Genomic DNA, 15674 nt, shown 5'->3' with positions numbered 1-15674 from the left:
TTGTATCTTAAAAATACTACATCTATAATATATTTAACCGGAATTGATTTGATCGATTTGGTTAAAATAACACACGACGTTTTACTGAAGACATAGCAGAGAGACCAACTGATCCATTAACCCCACCAGGCTGGTGATATTTTGGAAGTTCTAAACTTTGGATATTCCATATATTTTACTAAGACACAACACGACTTACGGTACTGACTTATCAGATACCGAAGAGACTAGACAACTTTAATTCATGTGACAAATCTACAGTCGATTATTTATAATAAACGCGGCGAATAGGATATAGATCATGATTACAATCATAGCTGACATCAGGAATCGATGACGTATATATATATACAATAGATTAAAAACAATGGAAAGATAAATGTACAATATATTAAAACAATGGAAAGATTCATGTTACTGCATGTATACATTGATCAATGTCTCACAGTGACAAATTAAAGATACATTATGGGAGATTAGTTAAAGAGCTGTTAATTCTCACTATAATAGTTAAAAACTAGATAATGTAAAGGCAATTTGCTGAAAATTTTAGTCAATTGATCCACTATGACCCGAAATTTTAGCGATTGAATATTGGGGCTAGCCTCGATCACCATTACTAATGTCTTTAGGATAATAAACATAGTCTCGATTATCCATTTTTTTATTTAATTATGAATGAAACTCAAACAGCAAATCGGAAACTAATCCAATAAACATCGCAGGCTAGCGATGCCATTGAGAGTTGATTATGGTCTGGATAAGTTAATTAATGTCTAATTAATAATTTAGATAACATTTCAGGCCTGATGAAAGACACGCAATAGGCAGATTTAGCTCTTGCATAATGTATGTTTAATTGTATGTTGTCCAGTTTAACTTTCAAACGTTCATGTATTTAAATAAAACAATTGAGTCGAGAGTCCTCCGTTCGAAGTTGGAATTACATTGGATCTTGCTCGGGTTTATATTCTACAGTATATGCCTTTGTTATTATTACCGATCAGGTTTCACTCATGTCTTTAAATTAATTACGGTAACAGTGATTATTTACTTCTGAAATTGACTAAAATTATAAATTTAATTGTGTGACTGGTATATCATGTTAGATAGGTATAGCAATAAATAAGTTGATATTTTCGTTTGTTTTATACGTAAATCTCATCTTTCAACCAAGATAATTCTCCCTATATAAGTGAATAATCTAAGATCATATTATGATAACACTGAGCTCGGACTAACTTCGGTTTAGCCTACAAATAGTTGACCAGTGTATTTATCCATTAATTTAACCAGAAACGTGGGCTGTGTTTAATGGTCCTAACTTGGTTTGGAGTAATGTGACCAAGGGTGGCCCATAATCTAATGTAAGCTACAAGCTTCTTAAGAAGATACCACTGGCATCGACTTGTTAATACGAGGATAACAAGATTTTGTCTAACATTGAGTGTATATAAATTACTAACAGGATATCGATGTAATGAAGACCTATGATTGATCTGGGTATTTACTGCTTCTTAAATTGGACATAAGGAGAATGACAACTAGCAACTAACCGACGGCTTATTTCCTCAACCTTTTACACGCTGCTTTCGCGGATATTAAGTAAGACATTTAGATATTTCGATCAAGGTGATTTTATAACCCCTGACTGGAGTCGTAAATTATCAACCAAGCTGAATCGTAGAGTGTCAAATGGCACTGAAAGATTGCGTACTGAGTTTTAGTAGCCTTTAAAAAGATTCTTCAAGGGGGATCAATTAATATATTTTTTTCCAGGCCTGTTAGGATGTTTATAAGTACAAGACGTTCTATGTACAGTCTCAATTCTATTAGTAATACTGATTTTCTTTGAGGTTCTGAATTCCACTATCTGAACACGAGGCTGCCCCATTCCAACAAAGCTTTGAGACATTACAGCAGATATTGTCACATTGTTTGTCGTGTTGCTTATTGTACCTAGTTACTAAAGAAAACTAGATGCCTGGTGTTTTACGACAAATCCCTATCTTAATATACTTCTCGTCCAGGTCATTCTTATTAGTTGAGAACGCGTCCACGAGAGCACCAGGCGTCAAGGCTTCAATCACAGATTTGAACCAAATTTTGTTTATAAGTTGGGATAATCTCAAAACACATAAATGTGCAATATCAGATAAATGTTTCTATTCCTGACTGAGATAATTAAAAAAAACATTTTTTCTCAAACATCAACTTTGGCAAGTCCTGGCACCTTTATTATACGTAGGAAACAGACCTAGTGCTGTTACCACAAAATTAATTTCAGACGATTCGAGCGAACGTGATATGTTTACTGACTGGATATCAAAGCCTATCTAAATTCATCATTTTTCGTCACCCAAAGTTTGACACCCCTATAGCTAGTTCACAAAGATAAAAATGACCGGAAACGACTTGACAAAAACTGGGTAAAGGAGGCAATAACCCATGAAATTAGTCTGTAATTCAGCTATTTTGGAGATAATCGACGGTAATAGATGAAGAACAACTAACATTTATTTTTATCTTTTCATACGTATGGTGTTTACTACCAGCCTAAAATACATTAGTATGTGTTTTATCAAAACGTCTTGAAAGAAATACTTTAAAAAGCCTGTAGTCGTTCATGGTTTACCTGGCGCCGACGGGAATTGGCTTCGTAGTTGTCCACGAGCTTTCATTGGATTATCGGCGTGCTCAATAAAACTTAATGATCTTAATAAAACATATCAATTACTCTCAAATAGACAAATGAACAATTCATCTAAAAGTGAGATTCGAACCACCAACCGTATGAATCGTATGATTGACCAAGGTGTACAATAGTATTGACACTGTCATAATAAAGCCTTTATTACACGTACTCTGTCTTAAACGCCCGTCATGATCCTCGGCTTCCCTCATCAATTATGTTTAAAACACATTTTCATCTTCCTCTAGTCGTGAGGGTTGGGGATTGCCTAGGGCCTCTCTTATTCCTAATCCGACCCAAGGGGAAACTGACGGCGGTCGAGAGCCGTAGCCACCTTGCTACTGTTCAACGTCGCCCACTTCGATGCAAGACTGCGTTAAAATTTAAAGGACAATATTTGTGACAGTCATTATCACATATGTGATAGAACTGGTTAAACACGTTCCAAATATAATTTTAACACAGAGATCATTGCTACGATAGATGCGTTGTGAAAATTTCAAGAAACGGAAGTGACGAACGCAAAAGGAAAAATGGGTTATCCTTCTATATAACTGACTGAAGTGACGAGTGATAATAGATACACGGGCGAATTTCTGCTCACTAACAATTCCTTCGAAGACTGTGGCAGGATATCTGACAATTCAAAAATATAATTGACTGTCACTAGATAAGTCCCTGCATTACCATGTACTATATTGTAAATCACGGTGGTTTACAAAAATATTATAATTGTAAATTATGGTGTGGTTTACAATGTAACACGCAGCGGTTTGGGGGTTGCATGTAACATAACTATGCATGTAGGAAGAAGATGAATACCCATCTCTTCGCTTCGCGTAAAAATGTATAGGAGACAAAGTCATTAAATTTCAGAAAGTAGTTATTACAAAACACTATAAAAACATGTGCATGGGGTCCACGGAGACCCCGCGTGCACCGACAAGGGTTAAAAGTACAATAAGACAAAATACTAAAACAATAAATACAAATATACACTTATGCACACTACCATAATGGTACAAATGACGACATTGGATATGATGAGAACGTATAGTAGTCAGAAATTGTATTTCTGTAATTAAATTTGAAAAAAAAAATGTACCACAAAGGCTAATTTTCGGCACTTTTCAATAAACTGTATATTTTAAGTATGTTGCATTCCGATCAATATTTTTACGCTTAGCACTTCAAAACCGACCATGAAGGAAAAAGTGTATCTTGTTCTGAACTATAGGGGAAAAGATGAATATGGTGCTCTAAAACAAGTCGACAGAAAAGGGTGGAATTTGGTCGAGTTCAATAAGTTTGGGCCAATATAGCCCCCTCTTTTTTTTTTATAAGAGTGGGAATTAATCTGTATGGACCAAAACGTCAGTATTTTCCTATAAGAATGTACCTTTAACGCATGCATAAAATAGCTAACGTAATACACACTGTTAAAAATAAATGTAAAATTACAGAGAAAAAAATACATAATTTCTTTAACATAACGCTGTAAAAAAAAACACTGCATGTTTTTATACTATAAATTTACTGTATTAGTGCGGTAACATGTGATTACTGTAAAATAAATTGGTAAATTAACAATAAAAGTGTATTTTTATTACATGTAACTTGTATTGATACAACTATGTTGGTTAAAAGTACATGTATATTATACTTTAAAGATACATTATGGAAGATTAGATAAAGAGTTGGCAGATCTCACTATAATAGTTAAAAACTAGATAATGTAAAGGGAATTTGCTGAAAATTTCAGTCAAATTTATCCACTCTGAACCGAGATTTTAGCGATTGAATTTTCGGCCTAGCCTCGATCATCATTACTAAAGTCGGTACGATAAAAAACATAGTCTCGATTATCCATTTCATGATTAAATCATGAATGGAAGTCGAACAGTAAATCGGAGCCTAATTAATAATTAATAATTTAGATAACATTTCAGGAATAAAGAAAGGTCTAAAACAGGCAGATTTAGCTCTTGCATAATGTATGTTTAACTGTTTTTATCGGTAATTCTACTATTCAAACATGTTTAAATACGGAATTTGTGTACAATTTACAGGAAACGTGTAATTGTACATCGCTTCATTACCTTTAGTCTATAGTCCACTTATAAGGGGGGTCACGGTGGCTAAGTGGGTAAGACGCTGGATCGCTAGCATGGAGGTCGGGTGTTTAATCCCTGCATTGGCCGAAAAAGTTCATCCAGATTTTCCGGCGTGGTTCCCCCTTGTCAGTGATGCAGGACGGAGGGCCGGATAAGGTGGCTGTCTAGTCGTTCGAATGGGACGAAACACGTTGGCGTGCACGTAAAAGATCTCTATTAAACTGTTAAAATTTTAAAGTATATTTTCAGGTTTAAGTATACTTAAAATAAAGTAATATCACATGGTTTATTAACTTACATTTAAAACGATGTAAATGCATATGAATACAAAGCTTATGTAATATTACATCAAACTTAATATAGAAACACAACCATATGCCAGTTTACATTAAGTGAGCTGTATATAACCAGAAATGCCATTTGAATTATTATTTTTACAGCAAATTGTAAATTAACTGTCAAATAGTGGCCACATCGGTTATTCTCTCTTTGGCCACATGCAAGATTACATCAAACGTAATGTACAAATACAACCATATGTCAGTTTACATTATGTGAGATGTATATTAACAGAAATGCCATTTGAAATAGTATTTTTACAACAAATTGTAAATTTACTGTCAAATAGTGTTCAAATCGGTTATTCCACATATCTAATTTTGTGCAAAATATTTAATGTTATGTCAGTCAGATTAGTCTATTTTAGAGAAACATGTTATTCAAAATCTGAATGCACCTAGCTAACTGGCGTATAAAGACAGTTATATGCTATACAAAGGGGTTGTGTGGGACATTTTGCTTCGTGTCATGCCTCCTACTCTTTCCATTGTAAGAAGCAGAACAGTAGGGCGTTAAACCCCATTTCATTGAATTTCTTTCCATTATCGAATGATGTTTTGCTTGCTCGGCTGAAAGGTCCGCAAAACTTTATGTGTTCGCCAGAATCAAACCTAAGACTACCTAGCCGAGTGGGGACAAACACATTCCTTTATAAAATATCAAGGTATATTTCAAGTAAATATTATACACTTCAAATTGTATTTTTACCGTAAAATGACTAACAGAAACATGCCAGTAAAATCACTGTATTTGAACAACGACTTGTAAATGCACCTCTAATGGTAGATTTAGATTTACAAACACCACGTAAATTTACAGAGAGTGTAAAATAACTTTGAGGTGTAAATTTACAGTCAGTTTAAGATAACTTTGAGGTAAATTTACAACCACCGTGTAAATTTAGAGTGAATGTAAATTTACCTCACATTATATTTACGAGAACAATGCAGATTTACATCGAAGTATTTTACACTCACTGTTTGTCAATTTTCTGGCAACTTTCTGCCAGTCAATGTACGGTAAAAATACACAAATATTATTTACAGTGCATTGCGTGTGGTTGAAGAATGTTTTATTATCAAACAAGTGCGCCTCTTTTGCCTCCGAGTATATAAGAAACGACCAACGAAAATATTATGTGAATATTGATTAAATGCTTTTGACTGGGACACTACAAATATTAGTAAACACTAAAAACGAAATTGGATAGAACTGAGAAAATATAAAACCGAATGCTAAGCGATGAATTCATACTTGTAGTGGTATTTTATTTTTCAAACATCCAAGGTCATGCATTCATTTGTCAGTTCAATTTATAACAAAGTTACAGTTTGCTGTTTATGAATCGATCAATGTTATATGAGTTCTGTTCGGGTTTGTTGTTATTCAGATACGATCTATATTTATGTAAGACCCACCATATGTTCAATAATGCACTGTGGCATATCAGTAGAAGACATTGTGCTGACACACAGCATATAACAAACAATCAATGAGCATTAGACGGGTAAAGATAATATATATGTGTATAGTGTGTACCGAGAACAAACTGGAACATAATTTATTTCACGGAGTTCTGAAAGAGGGGTATCTGCCCTCTGGTAGGGGTGGAAGTTTTGAGTAATTAACATAAATCCAAAATGGTCGCCATTACTCTCTTCAGAGCATTATAATGTATTATGAGTATCAGGGGGAAAAGCATATTTAATGGCGTCATGTGACGCTGGAAATGGTAGGGGTGTTGAATAATTAACATGAATCGAAGATGGCCGCCAGTATTATGAAGTTGTATCAAAGAATCGGGTAAAAAACATTTTTGACGTCATAATTCAGATTCATTAAAAAATGTCCTCAAAAATGTATAAATTAAATCCCTGCATCGGAATCGGCCGCCTTACTGGTACTTACGGTGCGTTCACACTGGGGGTTTAATCTGAATTGAACTCGGAATAAAGTCTTATTCAGGATTTAGGCGTCACACTCAATTTGCCAAAATTCGAAAACGAAAAGGAATGACGGGCGCACCCATCTTGGATATGAATGACCTTCACTTCTGCTAGTTATGCGCATTCAGTGTGGCGCGTTTCAGTTTGAATTCAGTCCGCACAATCTGTAATGTGAATACTGTGTCGCTATTTAGCAGACGTGGTATTAAGACCTTTTCTGGTCTTTTCTCCCGTTTTTGCAATATATGGTACATAATACCACTGCTTCTTTCAGTTTATCAAAAGACATTGTCTTCTTTACGACAGAATGCCGCATTCTTGACATTGTATCATCGTGAATAAAAAGTAGGATTTGACAAAACTCCTGCCCTAAACCTTTTCGCACAGTCTATATGATTGCGGCAGTCTTTAATAACTGTCCTTCCTGAACTCTGGTATGGTGGCATAGAAAAATTAAAAGATCAGTGCGTCTTCTCCAACGAACTGTGTGACAGTGAATAAATCAACATGTGGGAATAACCTATGGTGTATTTTTATTTCAATAATTGGCTTGTGCACATTAGTTTCCAGAAACAAACTCCAGGTCAGACAGGCGACAGACATTACACCCGGTCAAACACCATCACTTATATAGATAACAGAACCTACCCATTTATCTCATATGGTCTACCCATATTGTATCAGTATCATCATCCCATGTTATATCATATCATAGCGTACCAGCCTTCAGTTCTGGTATTTAAATAATTCAATACGCATTCTACATTGTTACGTGACCCCTGGAAGAACAGATACGCATGAATTTTACGATTTTTTTTAACAAACCCAGAATTGCTCTTTAAAAACAAAATAATAAATATTATAAACACTTGGCAGCCAACTGTACAAATTACACGCTCTTTTATATAAAAATAATTATATTCATTGAAAAATTTACGAAATAATAACACTATATCTGGTAGAGTTTGTCACATCAGCCTGTCTAGAGGATAATTTCAATTCGTGGAAGAAAATAATAACTAGTTATGGAATGCCGGTGTCTATATTAATGAATAATTAGTACAGCCGAATGACATCAGACGAAATATATAGCAACATATGTAGAAGCTCCACAAAACGAAAATAACCATGAATGTAAAATATACGAATGTATTTAATTTAAGTTAACCACTTAGCAGATTTTGTTTTATGTTCCATTTTAATCGAAGACCAATTAAGGTACCTTTTGCAGAGAAGAAAAATTCCACTGTATCTAAATACTGGATAATGTCTCTATTGACTTATTTAAAACCAAGTCTTCTCCCTCCTGGTGTGTTTTGAAGTAATTTTAAGGCCATCGTACTTTGGGGTTTAAGTTGTCTTGCCAATGTATCCCCCAGTAGAAAAGCATATCTTTACATACTACTTATCCAACGTAAACTTAGTCTAGACTGTAATTGATGGCTTATTTTCTGGTTAATTGCAGGAATTATATTAGATAAATCAGCAGAAGATGTGGAGCGAGCCGTATCCAGGGTAATAGCCTATAAGAATAAAAATAACGTACATACTAGAATTTTATTCAACACTACAATTGATATAGTCGATGTATCAGATAGCTACAAATTAAGTCAAGCCAGTAAGTTTAATTAAATCAGTATCTACAGTATCTACATAATTTCCGAAAGGGTTATCATGGAGAGTAAATAACTTATTATTATCTATACTAATACTTGTTACTGTCGCGTGTTTGTCTGTCTGTTTGTTCAGGGTTGGCGGCTACACTAGGGGTGCCTCGGAGCTAAAAATTGGTGAATTGGGGTAGCTCGGACCGGTAAGTAACATAGGCTAGGCGACGTTGGCTTACGGCTTCCGGTTTCGTAGTTACGGGCACAACTATAACTGACCGGTCAAGTTCAACATAAGTTTGTTGTGCACGACAGTTTCACTGGTTTATATATTTATACAGCAAGTCCACAATACTATGTGCATGTCCAGACCACCAGACTATGATTGTGCACGGCCAATAATACACGTGCTATTACTTCCCTTTTGAGGAGTTCATATAGCTAGTTGTACGGTTGCATGCTACACGGCCATTCCTATGCATATTATGCGTTATGTAAATATCACATGGTTTTCTAATTAATTATAAAATAAGGTAAATCCTTTTCAATTAATATTGCAACAAATTCAATTCATTCCCTAAATTTTTTAGATACATTTAAATTATTGACATAGAATAAATGTCAGTATATACGTTTTTCTACACCCCACCGTCTTAAACCCCTCGATTTTAGTTCCGGATTGATTATTTGAAAATAGGAAGACATATAGCAAAGGTGAAGGGTCAAAAGACCGAAATCAAGATGACCAAGTAGTAATTTCCCGTTAGCTTAATACTTGATAGACGTGAAAACGATGGAAGGAATTTAACTTGGGCGGTTAGCTGAAAGGGAGATTTCACTAATCAAATATTTTACAATATCCACCAATTGATCGATTCTTATAAGCTCAATTATTTACCCCTCACGCACGATTTTGGTAAAAAAAAATCCTTTGATTGTCACTCGACTAGCGAGGGGCACTTATTGGCTGTTTAGATAGTAGCGTGTTGATTTCTAAAGGGGATTCCATTGAAGCGGCTAATCGGTAATAGAATGCCAAAGTCACAAAGGATGGAATGGTCTAAAAGTGCCTAATTGAAGCCACCCTTAGTTATATATGTTTGATGAAACCTGGGGGCTGGAGTAAATGAATGTCACCAATTTATGTCCCTTGTTCGAAAAGGATCATGTTTTGTCTGCAGCCTTCATTAATTGGCAATTATAATCATCTTCTCTTCCAACGAAAGCCACGAATATCGCCCTTGAATGACAGGACACGTGGTTAGAGTCTATTAAACGTGAATAGTTGTAAATCATGTCTAAATGTAAATGATTTCTATTTGAAGGTAGGTCATGGTAAAAACAATAATTATGCCCCCAATGTTATGGTGTTCGTGTCACAATATGTAACACGGAAGCATTGAAATTGTGGACATGATTGAGGGTAACATAGTGTTTGACGACCGGAGTATTTAATTATTAAAGATATATGAGTATTTAGAACAAAAAATCCAGATTTTTGTCTTGGGAGTCCAGTATATCATTCCAGAAACGCAGAAATCACGAAAATTAACTTTTAAAAGAAATAATCGGTTGAATTTAGATTGTATTATAAGGGAAAACTAATTTTTCATGTTGTATTTTCCTGTTTCAGTTTGTACGCAACTTCACAAAGGTGTATTTGTTTTGTTTGGTACCAGTAAACCTAAATCTTTTAATACCATCCAATCTTACAGCCAGGCCTTAAATATACCGTACGTTGTCTTCACATCTAACAGAAATGATGTCAGAGATGGCTACCGTTACGAAATCAGCCTGAGCCCCTCTTATATTGAAGTCATCATAGACCTTGTTAAATGGTTTGGTTGGGGTAAAATTTACTATCTCTTTGATTCCGATGATGGTGAGTTTAGCGATATATAATTAAATAATTATCTTTTGCATTGCTTTTAACTGACATATATAAATACTCAATCTGATTAAAACACAAATTCTATTTCGTTTCGTTTTTATAGTTCAAAATTTCATTTTACTTGTCTTTACTACACTAGGATCTGGAAGAGTTGTTATATTACAGGCGTTTTGGTTGAAGTGAGGGCTAAGCCAATGGAACGGTCTGTTACGTTGACATCTTGGCGTACCATGTACGGAACTGTGGGTAAACCACTAGAAACGTCTACGCTGATTGATTAATCAATGTATGACGTCATTGGGTCAAAAGCCGCTCGTACGACCCCTGATACGACCTTCGAATACAACTTGTCAGATCTTCATGTAGTGTAGACCATCGAAAGTAAAAAAAAAAAAAAAACGAAAAAAAATATAGATCTGTATTTTAATCAGATTGATGAATTCTTAATGCTCATTAATTTGCTATGAAATACTAATTAATGATTTAAATTCTGATAATGAAAAACGCCTATTGACCTTTACTTTCTTTTTTAAAGAGGCAATAGGTAAGATTAGATAAAGAGCAGACAGTTCTTGCTATAAGAGTTAAAAGATCGATAATGGAAACAGAATATGCTAAAATATTTCAGTTAAATTGCTTCACTCTGGACCTTGCTAACGATGATGACATCGATAGTTGATTATGATCTTGATAAGTTGATTAATGTCTAATTAATCATTTAGATAACATTAATTCAGACCTAAAGAAAGACCTGCAGTAGACAGATTTAGCTCTTGCATAATGCATGTTTAATGCTAAATAATTTTAATTCTTTAAAAATGATAAATGCCTAAAGTAAGAATAATGTTATAATTTATAAAAACCCGTATTTTGATCATTTGCAAACTTATGGTCATTTACAAACCTCCACATTTTTCAAATAAAACGTTTTAATACTCTTAATAATTCTTAAATTGGTTGGCAAACAAAATAACTCAACAACATAAACTTTTAAACGTTTGAAAATACTTTTTAATTCCTGAATTGGTTTGCTACAAATAACGTGTGTTTACAGTAAGTAGCACTGTAGATAGATAAACATTATTTCAAAACATAAACTTTTATAAGTTTAAATTGATAGTCATGTTTAACAATAAGAACGTTTAAACGTGACAGTTTGTTAAACGGCCTGTGAAATTATTTAAACGGGTGATTGCATAACTGAAATACCAACTGGTCTCCTTTTAAACTCAGCGCCCAACAGACTAAACTAGATTTATTTCACATAAAAATAACTAATATTGTTTTGTTATTTGAGCATTTAAATTACATTAATATTCTGTTGTACAAATAAAAGCCTAACAAATTATGGAAAGACATTTATCAATAATTTGTTTTCTTTCGTTTTTTGATGAGAGCATATCACTAAATATATTCTGTGCACTCAAAACATCAAGAATTCCCAACTGATTAATTCAATTGATAATGACTGCATGCGTCATATTTTTCAAGAATTATTCTGCTCTATTGGTAATCACGTTTTCGTTGATAAAGTGCACGAGCTATCGACCGATATCAAATGTTTTGTTTGCGTTATATTGTCTTTCACAAAAATAAGATTATTTGCTCTCATTTACGTATTCAGGTTTATGGCAATTGCAAAAACTGTATGATGCTTTCCGAGACCCAGCGAATAATATAATTATTGATGCCAGACGTATCCGAAATTTAAATGACTCCCATGAAATGCTACGAAGAATGGACAGGACTGGTACCCACAACAAGAAAAGAATAGTTATTGCTCTGTCTAGCGCCACATCCTATCAACATTTATTAAATCAAGTAACTGTTTCTATTCTTAGAAGATATTAAATTGTATTCTATCTGTACTGATTACGTCTAGATTGACAGTGGGTCTACCAATGCTTTATTTACAATTTGATTTGTCTACTTTCAATTTGATTATTTTATAAAAATTAAAATCATCTACCCATAAAATATAATGACAGTGCCATTTTCATTATTACAAATATCTTGTCGAATTCCAAAACTAAAGACAATGCTTTTTGGAAAATGATTATCTCCTAATTCTAGGCAAATTTAGGTTCATTAAGTGTCTTCGTTTTACATATCATCTTCCTCCTGGTATATGTAGCCTGAAAATGGTAACGGATTGACTTGGGTTTGAGGCATGTCCCCGGGAACATTGCGATATCTTAGCTTCAAATCACATTGAGCTCGAGATAAAATCGGATTGGAATCGTGTCGTTAAAAAAAAACAAAAAAAAACATTCATGGTCAGCTTAGCAATAATTCATTTTAACTTGTAACGTGTTATAAAACAAAATCCCAGAACCTTGAACAGCAAGCTTAGCACTAATCCAATTTACCTATATAACGTGTACAGGCTTTAATAATGTGTTTGTCTCCCATCGGGATATATCTTGTCCATCACTTTGTTACAATCCTAGTTTCTGTTGTACATATTATTTACCCGGGGGGATTAGATACTGCACTCCTTTAAACCATCTATTATTAGATCTGTTCTCAGTTAATATTATCTTATATTTCAGATTGTTGATGTTGGTATGAATAGAGATGGATATCATTATTTATTAGGTGGACCAGTAAGTAGTTTAAGCTCATATGAATTACAGCAGTTTTTATCTTCAGCTTTTATTTCCAATAAATGTTTAGTCAAGTTCATCTATGTTACTCTCAAATACCTACAAATTTATTTAGCTTATTATAGATAAATAATAAGGTTGTTATTATAGAAAGATGTTTTTTGTAAGATTTAGATAATGGGCTGGCTGTTCTTGCTATAGTAGTTTTAGAATAGATAATGATATATGAATATGTTTATTATAGTAGCAACGGTACTTGGCAATCGAGACATGAGTATCCATTTGATCGTTATATTTTTTTAAATCCCGCGGTTGTTGTCATCTTATCAAAACTCGGCCACTCGATGTTCTAGTGAGTTTAATTTAGGCTTGTCATGTGAATAAATGTCTAAATAATAGTTTATAACAGGTGAAGCCAAAATTTCGACCTTCAATAGGCAGATTTAGAATTACATAATGTAGCTTTGAACGAAACCGATCTAAATTGAGCTACATCATGTTTAACGTAATTTAATGTTTAATTAAAAGGTCACAATCCTGTACAACACATTTGTCATATTTCTCTGTTTATATCAAGTTATTAAATCGGGTGTGAGATTCTTGTGAGTAATTTTTGGAAAATATTTTAGAAATTCAGTACGGTTTTCAGGTGTCTAGATCTCGACAATTAAACAACACAAAATATTCACAGATTACCATTTGGGTGGCCCATTATCATTACACAAATCTGTACAAATAAAAATTTATACATATTTTTCATTAGGTTTTGGCATAACTACACTCTATTTCATCAAATTATAGAACTTTAATAAAGGAAAACACTTTTGGATTAGGCTATGCATCTTATGTTGAACAAAAAGACGTCTATGCGGTTGATGCAAGTAAATTATTTTCGTCAAGACATATATGTGTTGGCAAGATTGCTTCTGTATTTCGATATAGGCTTGTAATCAGATTTTTTGCACACATTATTGCTGGTAACCAACTAATTTGAGTGGTTGAGCGGTGAGGTAAATCATGGCTAACTTTTTTAAATCGGATTAAAGGTGGTCTCTGGAGTTCAGCCACAATATCCGTTTACGTCGATAAAAGGGATTGTTGCTGCCAGCATGTTGAGGAATATCAAACACTCTATATTTACGACAGTAAAAACAGTAATAACTTGTCTCTCTTACAGGATATTGGAAAATTGGATCTGAAATCTTTTATTCACGGAGGGGTGAATGTGACGGGATTTCGATTATTTAAGCCACAAAGTCAAGACCAACTGGCAAAAATTTTAAAACCGCCTAAAGACCCAAACAAAGTGAGAAATAAGCTACGAGGTCGTCGGATTTCTGTAAGTAAAACATAAAATATTGATTACATACATGCAATATACTCGTAGTGCTATAATGTAGTCATCGACAAAAGAAATGCCCTTTATCCTCATCTATACTGTACTATTTGGGGAGGCAAAGCCTGCTCTTTGACCCAAATTATGTTCGTCGTTCCTTTTGTTTCCCAGTATACACAATAACTTGAATATTAATATTGATTCTTTATATACTGCAATCTCTATAAACTTCTCGGACTACGGTAGTATATTTGTAGACAAACAGAAGTTTGTGAATGTTGGCGCCTTGTTTATACGCATGTTTATAAGAGAGAATGAAAATATCAGAATGTGTATCCATTGCTTTAATGATACGTCAATAAAAAGCAAATATAACTTGCAAGCTGAAGAGAATTAATATAGTTTGTCTTGCATGGGATCCAAGGTGAATTGTCTAGTCTAATTGCATTACGTGTAAAATGTGTGTATAAAATTTGATTCTGAAATAGATGTTGCTTAATGGACGTACGTGTAATTAAATTAAACAGTCAGATGTAAGCATGTTGTTTACAACTATTCTCTTAGGTTGACCTAAATCATGTCCAAACAATTAAATAATATCGTCTACTCTGGATAAATAAATAATACAGTAATTGAATTCTTCCCACCCTCTCCACATTTTATCTAAATGTTCGAGGTATTTTAATTATTAAACAAGGATTTTCGTTTTATAATGGAACCTTATAATTGCGAATTCAAAGAACAAAACTGACACATATTCTTTTTCAGACAGACGTTGCCCTGGCGGTAGATGGTATTGAGGTCATACTGCAGGCCTTTAAACAAATATTAGATAGGTGTACAGATGACGATAGATGTGTATTTAAAACATTACGTCACGGAGCTGTTTATAATAATGACAGTAAAGGCATACAGTGTCGGTCAGATCCTTTAAGACCATGGACTCATGGAGACGTTATTCAAAAAGCTATAACGTCGGTAAGATATTATAAAAGAAAATTAATTTACCACCATTTTTAGATCTATTTCAATTATGATTCTGGAATTATCTCATAAAACCCTCATAGTTATGCCGTAAATCCGTAGTTCAATAATGTCCTTAATTAACACTTCAAACATCTTTTATTACACATTATTTCATAA

At 33.8% G+C, this 15674-nt stretch overlaps 1 protein-coding gene across 1 annotated transcript in view; it reads left to right on the top strand.

Annotated features, from left to right (window-relative positions):
• LOC126829736 (glutamate receptor 1) overlaps positions 1-15674 on the top strand; it is a 52027-nt gene that overhangs the window by 17424 nt on the left and 18929 nt on the right. The window contains exons 2-7 of the mRNA XM_050559847.1: positions 8557-8709; positions 10332-10580; positions 12214-12410; positions 13142-13195; positions 14373-14534; positions 15300-15509. Coding sequence (XP_050415804.1) covers positions 8557-8709; positions 10332-10580; positions 12214-12410; positions 13142-13195; positions 14373-14534; positions 15300-15509 — 1025 coding nt within the window. The remainder of the gene's footprint in view (positions 1-8556; positions 8710-10331; positions 10581-12213; positions 12411-13141; positions 13196-14372; positions 14535-15299; positions 15510-15674) is intronic.

This window comes from Patella vulgata, chromosome 8 (genome assembly GCF_932274485.2).
Source record: "Patella vulgata chromosome 8, xgPatVulg1.2, whole genome shotgun sequence".
Taxonomy (NCBI): domain Eukaryota; kingdom Metazoa; phylum Mollusca; class Gastropoda; family Patellidae; genus Patella; species Patella vulgata.
The sequence above is the reverse complement of the archived record's forward strand: the minus strand, read 5'-3'. Positions and strand labels throughout refer to the sequence as shown.